At 42.6% G+C, this 14,264-nt stretch overlaps 1 protein-coding gene and 1 long non-coding RNA gene across 3 annotated transcripts; both read right to left on the bottom strand.

Moving 5' to 3' along the window:
* Positions 1-381: 381 nt before the first annotated feature.
* Positions 382-14,234, bottom strand: TMED2 (transmembrane p24 trafficking protein 2). 2 transcript variants are annotated; one of them, XM_015109625.3, is made up of 5 exons: positions 13,956-14,234; positions 11,759-11,951; positions 11,065-11,085; positions 8,293-8,400; positions 382-1,911 (listed from the first exon to the last, which is right to left on the bottom strand). In XM_015109625.3, exons 1-5 carry the CDS (start codon positions 14,133-14,135, stop codon positions 1,787-1,789), a joined length of 627 nt encoding a protein of 208 aa, XP_014965111.1. In that variant the 5' UTR covers positions 14,136-14,234; the 3' UTR covers positions 382-1,786. The 2 variants fall into 2 exon arrangements, with proteins under 2 accessions (XP_014965111.1, XP_014965112.1); XM_015109626.3 differs by lacking the exon at positions 11,065-11,085.
* On the bottom strand, positions 3,288-4,588 carry LOC144333185 (uncharacterized). The gene is made up of 2 exons (XR_013401649.1): positions 4,291-4,588; positions 3,288-3,734 (listed from the first exon to the last, which is right to left on the bottom strand). It is a non-coding gene; the product is annotated as an uncharacterized LOC144333185 (long non-coding RNA).
* Positions 14,235-14,264: the final 30 nt, after the last annotated feature.

Raw genomic sequence — 14,264 nt, 5'->3', positions numbered from 1 at the left:
TGGTGATCTAGTCTCTGGTTCCACCTTTCACTCTCTTACCTGTGGCCTTGGGCACATCATTTAATCTGTCTTTAAAGCTATTTCCCACATTCATAAACCACGTGGGCGAGTGAAAATAATTCAACCCTTTCTTTTTTCCCAAATAGAAAAATACTTGAGATTTTAGCACTGATCCATCAGAGAAGCCTCACTGGAAAACCTGTGCAGGAACGAAAACTTGGTACCGTTCACTATCCTCAAGCTTATAGAATTAAAAAGTAACAGACATAATAGGCATAAATACTCAGAAAACATGGACATGTCTCATGTCAAATAAGAACAGAAAGTTGGTGTGTAAAAAATGTGAATTAACTGTCAATATATAAAACACAGAATACTGACTGTTTTTAAAAAGAATTGTTTATTTACTGAACCTGGGGCATATTAGATACAACCAATTTTAAATTTACATATTTTAAGTCAATTTTGAAGTGTTTCACACACAAAAAAAAAACTGGTATGCAACAGTTGTCCTAAGGTGAAAGTCACCTCATTAATAAACTGTTGCAAGTGTTCTCACCCAAGGTGGAAAAACTGCTTATCCTGAACATGAAAACCTGTAACAAATTTAAATTAATTATATAAAACTCGTTACTTGTAGTCTTCCCCTTACAAAGATCAAAAAAAAAAAAAAAAGTACAAGTAACTAATATATATCAGTCACAACATAATCCTGGATCATCCCCATACCGAAACCAGATGCTCTTTTAATTTTAAACCCATCATCAGAGAACAAGAGAAAGTCATTTCATTTTACACAAAACAAGATTCACATGTGCCAAAAAAGAAAGACCCAAGAAAAACAAAAACCCAAACCCTAATGCTGACACTGATGTTCAGTGCCCTAAACAGTGGCCCAAAGGCCACTGATCAAAAATAAAATAGTGGCTGTATATCACTGCAATGAAATCCAAGAGGCTTTAACCCTTTGGCATCAGAAATCTGGATTTTTCCAATTATGTAAATGTTTATTTCCTACATGCCAAGAGTGGGGGAAGTGAATGTGCCAGTGTGGAAAGAAAAAGAGCCACCACTCACTGGGACACTCAGAGAATTGGCTTTAACAGACAATTAGAAGGTTAGACAGAAACCCAAAAATGGTTATTAGCTGCTTGTGTCATCAATTTAAGTGGAGATGATTAAGTCCTAAGGTACAATGTAAAAATGTGTGCGGGAAAATGTATGCTGAGTCGTACTTTTAAAGCAAAAGAAGAAAACAAAGTATGAAAGTACCCAGCCTGGCGGCATACGCCCAAGTCAGAGAGCTCTGCCATTAGGATGGGCAGAAACCGTCAAGATTCATACTGTTGTTTCTCATAAAGACTCAACAAAATGAATCTGTAGTGACTTGAACCACAGACTGAGGGAATCCAAAGAATGCAGTCATTTTAGTAAAGTACTATGAGGCTTTGTGCTGATTTCCTGAACAAACTGCATTATATTATGAAAACACAAGTAAAAGAAGTAATAACTATACTCCCATATTTCACTTACAGTGTTTGAGTTCCTGGAAGGACCTATATAATGGAGGCAGCATTCAAACAAGAAATTATGCCAATCAACTGTCAAATTTGCACTATAATTTTCCTAAAAAGGTGTTTTTCCCCCAATATCTATTCATCACAAAGAAACATAAATTGTGAATGTACAGTTCAGAAAATAAAAATGGAGAAACTAATGACATTATTATGACCAAGGTGTTTGGTAAACAGTGAATTCTGAGTTGGGATCATCAGGAAGAGGCTTTTTAAACAACCCTCCGGACTTCAAAAAATCTCTTCAGGTAGTAGATCTGTCCCAATGTCATGGCAACTAGAACAAGAGCTTCAAAGAAGGACCAAAGGACCACTCTGCTGTTTGTGTTGTCGTTGACTGTTGAGGACAAAACAAACAAACAAAATTTAACAATTCTCCCCCAAAAAACATAGGCATCATATTCTAGTCTTCACTCTCTGTGAAAGTAATATTGTGTACACCATTCATAGAATAGATGTTCCTCAAATTAAGATGAAGTTACATCCCAATAAACCCAGCTTACGTTGAAAATACCTAAGTCAAAAATATATTTAATACACCTAACCTAGCAAACATCATAGCTTAGCCTAGCCTACCTAAAACATGATCAGAACACTTACATTAGCCTACAGTTGAGCAAAAACATTTAACAACACAAAGATTATTTTATAATAAAGTGTTGTATATCTCATATAAGTTAAACTGCATTTTATTATTATTTTATATTTTATTTATCAAGTTAGTGAACACTGCACCGAAAGTAAAAAACAGAATGGTTGCATGGGTACTTGATGCTCAGTTTCTTCTGAATGCACATCAGAATTTCTTCTTTTGCACCATCATAAAGATGAAAATTTCTAAGCAAAGTCATTGTAACCTATGGGTCACCTATACTGTAAATACTTTTGTCTCTGAGCAACTCAACATACTCAGAAGCAAATATTTTTTTGTTTGCTCTGTTGTCCAGGCTGGAATGCCATGACACAATCATAGTTACTGCAACCTTGAACTGGACTCAAACAATCCTGCCACCTCAGCCTCCTGAGTAGCTGGAAGTACAGGTATGCACCAGTCCATCCGACTAATTTTTTCTGTTTTTGTAGAGAAAGGGTCTTGCTATGTTGCCCAAGTTGGTCTTGAACTCCCGGCCTCAACTGATCCTCCTGCCTCAGCCTCCCAAAGTAGAAGCAAAGATTTTTAAAAGAAACCTTAAAGATTCACTGGGTACAGCCAAGTCCATTCTGCTTGTATACAGGGAGCCGAGAAGAAAAGGTGACTTGCCCAAGGTCATAATTCTAGGGTTAAAACCCAATCCAACCATCTTTCTCCCTCACCACTGAAACGTCCTATATTAGTATCCATTTTGCTGAATCAGAAAACTGACTTCTAAAAAAATTAAGAAATTATTTCAAAATCACCGTTATCCAAAATGCAATTATTTACAACATCAAAATATGGCAGTCTGAGTGTCTTTTTCCCCAAATATGTGACAAATATTTGTTCAGCACCTGTGTACTTGGCAATTGTTCTCAATGGAAGAGGTTACTCAGTTATATGGATCAATACTGACAGTTACTACCAGACCATCAAATACAAGACAAACTATTCTCATCTGTCCTGCTCTCAAACTAAGGATTTGATCCTTAAAGTAAAATAGACATCTACTCTATGTTTATTTATTATACTCAATTTGTTACATTCAAGTTTCTGATCAAATTATTTTTATTTATTTATTTATTTTGAGTCAGAGTCTCACTGTCGCCCAGGCTGGAGGGCAGTGGCGTGATCTCAGCTCACTGCAACCTCCGCCTCCTGGGTTCAAGTGATTCTGCTGTCTCAGCCTCCTGAGTAGCTGGGATTACAGGTGCTCAACACCACGCCCAGCTAGTTTTTGTATTTTTAGTAGAGATAGGGCTTCACCATGTTGGCCAGGTTGGTTTTGAACTCTTAACCTCTGGTGATCCGCCTGCCTCGGCCTCCCAAAGTGCTGGGATTATAGGCATAAGCCACCACGCCTGGCCAAATTCCTTTTATTTTTAAATGTATTTTATTTTATTTTATTTTTTTTTTTTTATGTTTTATGTTTTGACACAGAGTTTCACTCTTGTTGCCTAGACTGGAGTGCAATGATGCGATCTCAGCTCACTGCAACCTCCACCTCCTGGGTTCAAGCGATTCTCCTGCCTCAGCCTCCCGAGTAGCTGGGATTACAAGCATGCACCACCACACCCGGCTAATTTTGTATTTTAGTAATGATGTGGTTTCTCCATGTTAGTCAGGCTGGTCTCGAACTCCCAAACTCAGGTGATCTGCCCACCTCAGCCTCCCAAAATGCTGGGATTATAGGCATGAGCCACCATGCCTGGCCAATTCATTTTATTTTTAAAAAAAACAGGGTCTCGTGTTGCCCAGGTTGTTCTCAAGCTCCTGATCTCAAGCAATCCTCCTGCCTCAGCCTCTGAAGCAGCTAAGACTACAGGCGCAAGCCATTGTGTCCAACTCTCCAGTCAAATGCTATAGCCTTAGCTTTTAAAAATTACTATGTAGGCCAGGCACAGTGGCTCATACCTGTAATCCCAGCACTTTGGGAGGTTGAGGTGGGCAGATCATGAGGTCAGGAGATTGAGACCATCCTGGATAACACTGTGAAACCCCGTCTCTACTAAAAATAGACGTGGTGGCGGGCACCTGTAGTCCCACCTACTTGGGAGGCTGAGGCAGGAGAATGGCATGAACCTGGGAGGCAGAGCTTGGGAGGCTGAGGCAGGAGAATGGCATGAACCTGGGAGGCGGAGCTTACAGTGAGCCAAGACTGTGCCACTGCACTCCAGCCTGGGCAACAGAGCGAGACTCCATCTCAAAAAAAATTTCTATGTAGTATTTTATCTTTCTGCAAATGGCCAACATTAAAAACAATTAAACTACAATCCCAACACTTTGGGAGGCCAAGAGGATTGCTTCAGCTCAGGAGTCAGAGGCCAACCCTGGGCAATACGGAGAAACCCAGTCTCTACAATACCAAAAAAAAAAAAAATAGCTAGGTGTAGTGGCACACACCTGGACTTCCAGCTACTTGGTAGGCCGAGGTACTTCTAGCTACTTGGGAGGCTGAGGCGGGAGGATCACCTGAGCCCAGGAGGTTGAGGATGCAGTGAGCTATCTTGTCACCACAGCACTACAGGCTGGGCAACAGAGTAAGACACTGTGTCTCTAAAAAGGAAATAGGGCTGGGTGCAGTGGCTCACGTCTGTAATCCCAGCACTTTGGGAGGCCGAGGCAGGTGGATCACAAGGTGAAGAGATCGAAACCATCCCGGCCAACGTGGTGAAACCCTGTCTCTACTGAAAATACAAAAATAAGCTGAGCTTAAAGATTTACTGGGTACAGCCAAGTCCATTCTGCTTGTATACAGGGAGCAGAGAAGAAAAGGTGACTTGCCCAAGGTCATAATTCTAGGGTTAAAACCCAACCCAACCATCTTTCTCCCTCACCATTGAAACGTCCTATATTAGTATCCATTTTGCTGAATCAGAAAACTGACTTCTAAAACAATTAAGGAATTATTTCAAAATCACAGTTATCCAAAATGCAATTATTTACAACGTCAAAATATGGTGGTGGTGTGCATCTGTAGTCCCAGCTACTCAGGAGGCTGAGGCAGGAGAATTGCTTGAACTCAGGAGGCGGAGATTGCAGTGAGCCGAGATCGCACCACTGCACTCCAGCCTGGGCGACAGAGCAAGACTCCATCTTAAAAAAAAAAACAAAAAACAGGAAAAAAAACAGAGTCTGATAAAAAGAAAATAGGCCAGGCACAGTGGCTCATGCCTGTAATCCCAACACTTTGAAAGGCAGAGGCGGGTGGATCACTCAAGCCCACGAGTTCAAGACCAGCCTAAGCAACTTCTGGGTTCAAGTGATTCTCCTGTCTCAGCCTCCCAAGCAGCTGGGATTACATGTGCCCAGCTAATTTTTGTATTTTTAGTAGAGATGGGGTTTTACCATATTGGCCAGGCTGGTCTCTTGGCCAGGCTGGTCTCGAACTACTGACCCCGTGATTCGCCTGCCTCGGCCCCCCAAAGTGCTGGGATTACAGGCGTGAGCCACTGCGCCCGGCCTAATTTTTGTATTTTTAGTAGAGACGGGGTTTCACCATGTTGCCCAGGCTGGTCTCAAACTCCTGACCTCAGGTGATCCTCCCGCCTCGACCTCCCAAAGAAAAATGCACCTTTAAGTTTAAATAGAACACACTGAACACACTGAAGCACAATAACATCAGAATGCAGTGACCTGGGACACTGTCCTCATGCCACTCATATATTAGCCTGATCTAGAAGCAACACGTTATTATTACAACACTGTCTCATTATGTTCACTGCTGAGGAGTAGGTCCTATAGGAAGACTCACAAAAACAAAACATTATGGGAACCATTTGCTTTGTAAATTTAAACTGAATACCTATAAATTCAATTCTAGAAACTGCTAACACTTTTTATTTATTTATTTTTTTTTGAGACGGAGTCTCGCTCTGTCGCCCAGGCTGGAGTGCAGTGGCCAGATCTCAGCTCACTGCAAGCTCCGCCTCCCGGGTTTACGCCATTCTCCTGCCTCAGCCTCCCGAGCAGCTGGGACTACAGGCGCCCACCACCTCGCCCGGCTAGTTTTTTTTTTGTATTTTTTAGTAGAGACGGGGTTTCACCATGTTCGCCAGGATAGTTTCAATCTCCTAACCTCGTGATCCACCCGTCTCGGCCTCCCAAAGTGCTGGGATTACAGGCTTCAGCCACCGCGCCCGGCCTAACACTTCTAAATAAGAACACATAGCTCACTATTTGTGAAACAAACACAGGAGTATCTCCACTCAAATCACGGGTGAGAGAACAAGGTTGGACCCCCTAAAGACTGGAAGACATGTGCTTCCTCTGGCCACTGTGTTCCCAAGAACTTCTATAACTCGAAAGCCATCTGGTCTGAACCAGTTAAACTTGCAAAGTAGAGGAACTTGCCCTCTGACTTAGTTCAGTGCCCTTCCAACTCCAGACTGGGCTGGTCCCCATCTGGGAACAAGGTAACCAACACATGGGTCCCAACAAGGTAAGAGGGAAAAAGTGAAGATTCCAGCTGGTGAGATTAAGAGTGGAGGCAAGGAGAAAAAATTGTGAGGCAAGAGGTTCGAGTGTTTGTAGACAAGCCTTGGTCCATAACATGCCCCACTCCAGTCCTAAAACAAGTGGGGATGAGGGGAGTTCTCCAGGCTATTACATTTACACACCTTCCTGCCAACACAACCTGATGTCTGTGCTCTAGATCCTGAAGATTTGTTTCCATAAGTAGCAAGAACAGATTTAAGGGTGGGAAAAACAGAAACCACATCTGGAAGAAATTCAAGCTGTGCTTATCTCTTTGAGTCACTCTTCACTCCCTACCCCAGTCTCAGAACAAAGATTCCTGACATAGAATCACTGCCCTTAAGACAAGAGCTTGCTCCCAAGCAATCCCCCGCCTCAGCCTCCTGAGTAGCTGGGACTACAGATGCGTGCCACCACGCCCAGCTAATTTTTGTAGTTTTAGTAGAGACGGGATTTCACCATGTTGGCCAGGATGGTCTCAATCTCTGGACCTTGTGATCCACCCACGTCAGCCTCCCAAAGTGCTGGGATTACAGGCGTGAGCCATGCCCCTGGCCACTTTGCTCTTTTATCATCTCCCCAAGAACTACCTGAAGGATGAAAACACCGAACAATGGTGTGGCTCTGAACCTAATCAATGGAATTGGTCTGTCTGTCAATATAGTACCTCTTAATTTTAAATGCAAAAGCCTAATGTTTAATGCTCTATCCAGTTCTAAACAGACTTTTGCAACCTAACACAAGATTTCAATCATCACTGTTTCCACAGAAAAATACATTCCAAGTTCCCAACTTACAAACTTGAGGACCCAAGTTGATCTTCACCTGGTGACTTGCCTGTACTCATGTTTTGGTGTTTTCTATTCTAACTATAGTAAGCCCTCCATTGTAGTAAAAAGATTAAATCTCAGCATCTAATATTAATCCCACTGGCATGTAAGTTTCAGGTATGTGATTAAAAACCAATGCAATACCCATTTTACAACACTTTTCCCTTCTGAGAAAACGATTAGCGTTATTCCTTAGCTCACCATACATTTTTAAAAACCCAAACTTTTTTTTTTTTTTTTTCCTGAGACAGAGTCTAGCTCTGTTGCCCAGGCTGGAGTGCAGTGGCCCAATCTCAGCTCACTGCAACGTCTGCCTCCTGGGTTCAAGTGATTCTCATGCCTCAGCCTCCCAAGTAGCTGGGACTATAGGTACACGCCACCACAGCCAGCTAATTTTTTTATTTTTTGTAGAGACGGGGTTTTACCATGTTGGCCAGGCTGATCTCGAACTCCCAAGCTCAGGTGATCCACCTGCCTCAGCCTCCCAAAGTGCTGAGATTACAGGTGTAAGCCACCACGCCCGGCCAGAAAACCAAACTCTTAAAAACTTGCACTAAATCTTAATAGCATTTTCTGGTTTAGAATGAATGTCCCAATAATAAACTACAAAGCTCCATACACGTGTATGCTCAAAAAATATCTCGTGTAGGTACACTTTTAAAGCCAATGCTTTCACACAAAATTTGCGAAGTTTCCAAATGAGGAAAATACAAGCAAGCTGTTGAGTAAAACAATCTTCACCATCAGACGCTGCTGCAAAGTGACGGCATTCACTTACTGGCTCTGTGTATCCTCTCCCGGACTTCCATGTATTCCTGTTCGTGCTTTACAGCTGTCATCGCCACTGCTAGCTCATTGATCATTTCTTCTAGCTTGTTCTGGTGAGCTACAGAATAATTTGAAAACAACACACATTTGTCAATGTCTTTTTTTTTTTTTTTTGAGACAGAGTCTCGTTCTGTTGCCCAAGCTGAAGTGCACTGGCACTCAACCTCAGCTCACTGCAACCTCCACCTCCCGAGCTGAAGCGATTCTCCTGCCTCAGCCTCCAGAATAACAGACTACAGGCGCACGCTGCCACACCCAGCTGATTTTTGTAGTTTTAGTAGAGACGGGGTTTCACCATGTTGGTCAGGCTGGTCTTGAACTCCTGACCTCAGGTGATCCACCTGCCTCAGCCTCCCAAAATAGTGGAATTACAGGCATGAGCCACTGCGTCCAGCCATCTTTTTTTTTTCAAGACAGGATCTCACTCTATCACCCAGGCTCAAGTACAGTGGTGCAATTATAGCTCACTGTAACCTCAAATTCCTGGGCTCAAGCAATCCCCTGCCTCAGCCTCCTGAGTAGCTGGGACTACAGGGGTGCATCACTACACCTGACTACCATTTTATTTTTATTTTTTAGAGATAGGGTCTCACTATGTTGCCTAGGCTGGGGCAATCTCTTTTTGAAAAATACTTATAAAATAACTTTTTAAAATCCTCAGAGAAGGCCTGCAAAAGAAGCTACTTTTGAAATGATTCAAACATCAATTTGGACCACTGATATGAATCATGTCAATTTAATTCTCAAAGCATTTTTAAAAGTCCCTTGCCAGTAGAGAAACCTCTTTCAGGGTAGGAAACATACTATATAATGGTTACTAAGGAAAGGAAAACAACCCCAAAAAATTTCTTTTAATGAAATGTTGTTTCGTAAAGTTCACTATACTATTAACTATGGAAAAGTAGTAAAACACTGAGGAGGGGGACTAAGAGCACAAATAAATACATGTATTTAAAAAATATAATCCTACAAATAACAAAATCTAAGAGTCATGTAACTCTAATATTAATTAAGGAGCAGCACCAAAACAGACTTTTAATCTCTACGAAGCTGAGCAGAGAAAAACATCAAAATGCTCTTAGGAAAATCCACACCAACTCAAACATTCTTCTTTGACAAAGTAATGATTTCACTATAGTGGGGAACAGCAGGCAATGTAAGTAGAGAGACAAGTCCTTAGTGGCACAAGTTTTCAACCAGGTATCCTCTTGAACCAAAAATACACACAAGGTGCTGTTCTGAAGAGTAAGCATATGCTTTTAGGTAGTGCCACGTTATGAGAATGAACAGATAGGCAGGAGAGAAACAGCACCAGGAAACATTCCAGGGGAAAGGGGGATCTCTTCATCCCTGCCCAAGACTGGGTCTCTTCTGGGATTCCAGATTCTCAAAGACAATCCCAAGTTTCTTAGGAGAAACCAAGGGCCTCTACCATTGAAGGTGGTTGAATTGGAATGTCAAACGGTCGCTCACTCGAAATTTCCCTTTGGAAGCCCCATGCACCACATAAAACCGATAGAGCAGGGTTCCTCAGCAGTGGCATTGTCGCCATTTGGACCAAATGCTGTTCCACATTGTGGGACGCTGTCTGATGCACTGTAGGGTATTTAGCAGCCTCCATGGCCTCCAGCACTAGATGCCTATAGCACCTACCCCCGTCTTCCAATAAAAAATGCCTCCAGAGATTGCCAAATATCCCCTGGGGCAAAAAGATCATCCTCACTTGAGAACCACTGCTTTGGAGGAAGGCTTGATTTGACAGCTGCCATTCATTGACATTAACAAGCAAAAGCAAGAATTTTGGATATATGTTAAAAAATCATCTAAGAAGTTCAATATTCACATTCATCAACCAACATTTTCAAACTAAGTAGGATCAATCTCCAGAAAATAAACCAAAAAAGCCTTTCAGAACTCCTCATTCTCCCTGAAAATTAGTCAAGTCCTACTCTGTAAGTGGCCGTGAAAAATGAGCACAGGAATTACTAAGTAGCAGGACTCTCTAAACTCTATAGATTTCAAAATCTAACCAAACAACTCAGCTTCTTGATGATGTTAGCACTCTACTAATACTGAATATCTGGGACAAGTGTTACCATGCTAATAGGATACTATGAAATGTGTGAAACAATGACGACTAGCTTCAAAAACTCTGGCATGCACTGTGGGGAAAAAAAAACCCACCACCAAATGTACTGGCTCCCAGAAAGCAATTTATCCAAAACCACCAAGAACCAATCAGGGTTTATTACTGGTAACCTGGGCAATGAACAATCTAACTGCAACATACGGCTAAAAGAACTTTTGTCTTTGTATCAACATATGGCTCCTAGAACTGCATTTCATATCTAACCAAGCTTCAGGTTAGGAAGTCTACAAAACACTTTCTACAAAGTCAAAGGCACCATTTGCTATGAGCTATGTTTAATTGGGACTATTGTCCCCTTATCATTGAATTTCCACTCTTTAGCACTCTTCTTAAAGAACAAAGATGTTACTACTAAAATGTCAACAGTGTTTTCAGTGCTATTAGTTTAAAATAACCTAACCTATACTTCCTGTCAACCAAAGAAAAAACCACCAAAAAAATAATCAATCCAATTAGTTGTAGGGGTTTTTTAAGAGAAAAAACACTCTCATGCCAACAAACTGAGGTTAGAAAAAAGAAAGCAGAAATTAGACATTAGCAAACACGGATGCTGTCAAAAAGCAATCCACATACCGTCCCAGGTATCTCCACCACCTAAAGAAAAGTTAAGATATCTTAACACAAAAAGAACCAACAAAAAGTTTAGCTAAACTAGTCATGTATACAAATGAGCAAATAAAGTATATGCCAGGATTAGCAAATAAACAGAAAAAATAACCCAAGACACAAGGAATCTACATGCTCACAAGAGCACAAAATGACTAAGAAAACCTGTTAGAACAAATGTAAAGAACAAAAAAATCCCAGCACTTCAGGAGGCCGAGGCGGGTGGATCACCTTAAGTCAGGAGTTTGAGACCAGCCTGGCCAACATGGTGAAACCCCGTCTCTACTAAAAATACAAAAATTAGCCAGGCATGGTGCTGTACATCTGACGCTACTTGGGAAGCTGAGGCAGGAGAATCACTTGAATCCAGGAGGCAGAGGTTGCAGTGAGCCAAGATCAAGCCATTGCACTCCAGCCTGGGCAAAAGAGCAAGACTCCATCTCAAAAAAAATAAATAAAAGAAAAATGAAGAACAAAAAAACAAACACTAGCCTCAAGAAACTTTTTTATTAATTAGGAGACTTGCAAAAAATAAAAAGCATATTTCACAAAAAGTTTTTGGTTAAGAAATTTTTAAAAATGCCACTCAGATGGGTAAAAATGTATAGAACTAAAATTAGCTCTTGGAACGTGATATCAATATTCCGAATGTTCATCTCACCTTCTGTTTCCATGTCTTGTCCTTTTGGAGCCTCCCCAATATCAATGGTGAACATTACTATTTTTGGAGTCATGGTGGACATCCGGTTACTAAAACAAAATTTGTATGTTCCATCCATGTGAGCAGCAAATGTGTATTTCCCACTGGATTCTCTGTCTCCTTTGTAAATTCCTTTGTTATCTGGTCCTGTAATCTGGAGGCAAGAGAGAAATGCATAAAATGTCACAAAAGATTTAGTCATAGACTTTATAAGTAATGTCTAATGGCAGTAAGAAATTCACCAAGAATATGGTTGGGCATGGTGGCTCACGCCTGTAATCCCAGTACTTTGGGAGGCTGAGGCGCGCGGATCACTTGAGGTCAGGAGTTCAAGACCAGCCTGGCCAACATGGTAAAACTCCGTCTCTACTAAAAATACAGAATTAGTTGGGCGTGGTGGCGCCCACCTGTATTCCCAACTACTCAGGAGGCTGAGGCAGGAGAATCGCTTGAACCCGGGAGACAGAGTTTGCAGTGAGTCGAGATCGCGCCATTGCACTCCAACATAAGCAACAGAGCGAGACTTTGTCCAAAAAAAAAAGAAAAGAAATTCACCAAGAATATGTAACTTTCACTTAGCTCCACTTCGGTAAGTGATAATAACCATTTGGTCTGCAATTCTCCCACTTTATAAAACAAGGGTTGCCTTAATGGCTCTCTAAAACACCTTTCAGTTCTGACATTTATGTCTTATTTATCCCTACTAAACCCCTCAGACAGAAAGCTCACCTGAAATGTGGTCTCTAACTGGCCTAATATCAGCAACAAACATGCAACCGTGACTGACAGCAAAACTCAAGATAAAACAAATATCTTTAAAATGAAGAATTTCTGCATCACCAACAAACATGCAACTGTGACTGACAGTAAAACTCAAGAAAAAAGAAATCTCTTTAAAATGAAGAATTCCTGCATCCCTGGTTGACGTCTTGATTGCAACCTCACGAGATATTCCAAGCCAGAACCACCCAGCTAAGCCTCTCCGTAATTCCTGGCCACAGAAACCACGAGATAATAAACGTTTGTTTTTTTAAAATATAAACAAAATGAATTTTTATCAAATTTCAAGGTTTTCCAGATTACTGCCGAACAGTGAAGGAATTCTGCTTTATCTGAGATGCCTGAAGGCTTAGGGGAAAGGACTAGCCTGGAAATGAGAAGACCCAAACTCTCATCCCAGTCTGCTACAAATCAGTTGTTAGGCTGTGGTCAAGCCAGTCGCTCTTTCAAAGTCCATGTCACTCGCATAACTTCGAGACTGGAATAGTTGATCGCTAAATTCCCAGCTAAGTCTAAGAGTTTCTCCTTTCCGTTATCCCCTTATTTTTGGATTTCACTTGTATTGTGTAACTTCTGCCCAGCCCTACTGAGTACACTGTCAAATAGAAACTTTTTAGACTCAATTAGTCATGCCAGCAGATGAATTAAAATAAAAATTAGCGACACTTCATTCTTTTGGTTTACAAAACATGGGTGCAGATTTAGGGACTGCTGGTTTCTTAATTTCCTGTTTTCTCCTGATACTTCACTGCACTGCTTACTCCTAAAACGCAGGATCCAACTCCTCGTCTCTCTTAGGCAGAGGAGACTAAACGAGGTAGCTGGATATTTGTCTAAGAGTAGAACCTTAAGGTTGTTTCTATGAAAAATAAACACGACGCGACAGTATGCCTAGTATTCAATAGCTTTTTAATCCTCAATCGATTTAAATCTATTTTTTGGAAAAGTTTCCGTGCCATGTTCCAGCATTAATCCGTAACACGAAGGAAAGCAGGTGCTAATTGGATCGAGACCCCCCACAAGCTAACAGCGACTGAGAAGCGCCTATGGGGCCCGGGCTGACACGCGGCGCCTGATTCACAAAGCTCGGCGAGAGGTTCCAACAGGAACCCGTCGTTCAAGGAGAGAAACCAAAGCAACCAAGCATGCCGAAGGAGCCCCCAGGGAATCCCGGAATCCGGGCAAGTCGCGGGAAAAGGGGCCGTTAGGAGGTCGCCGTGGCCGGGGCGGGGCGGGGGGGTGGCGGCCTGGGCTTCTCCAGGACTCGGACAGCGACTTCTAAGCCCGCTCCCCAAGCAGGCCCCGCGCCGGCCCCACGTGCCACCAATCCCCGAGCGGCCACGCGACCAAGCCTCGGCCGCGGGCATCTCGCCCGCACCTCCACGTCGATGTCCAGGAAGCCGCCCTCCGCCACCTCGAAGATGAGGCCCATCTTGGTGCCCGAGGTGACCCGCTCAAAGAAGCACTCCTCAGCATGCGCGTCGATGCTAACGAAATAGCCCGAGACCGTGGCCAGGAGAGCGGCCAGGAGCACCAGCAGTTCAGCAAGCGTCACCATGGTGGGGCTGAGGCCGAAGCCAGGACCCGGACTGCGGCCTCCAGAGCCGCCGCCGCCACCGCCGCCCGCTGCCTTCTCAGCCACCGCCGCCTAAGCTCCGCCCCTTCCGACTGCGCCACTAGTGGGGGC

This window comes from Macaca mulatta, chromosome 11, assembly GCF_049350105.2.
Source record: "Macaca mulatta isolate MMU2019108-1 chromosome 11, T2T-MMU8v2.0, whole genome shotgun sequence".
Taxonomy (NCBI): Eukaryota; Metazoa; Chordata; class Mammalia; order Primates; family Cercopithecidae; genus Macaca; species Macaca mulatta.
Note: the sequence above shows the minus strand (reverse complement) of the source record. Positions and strands in the feature narration are given on the sequence as shown.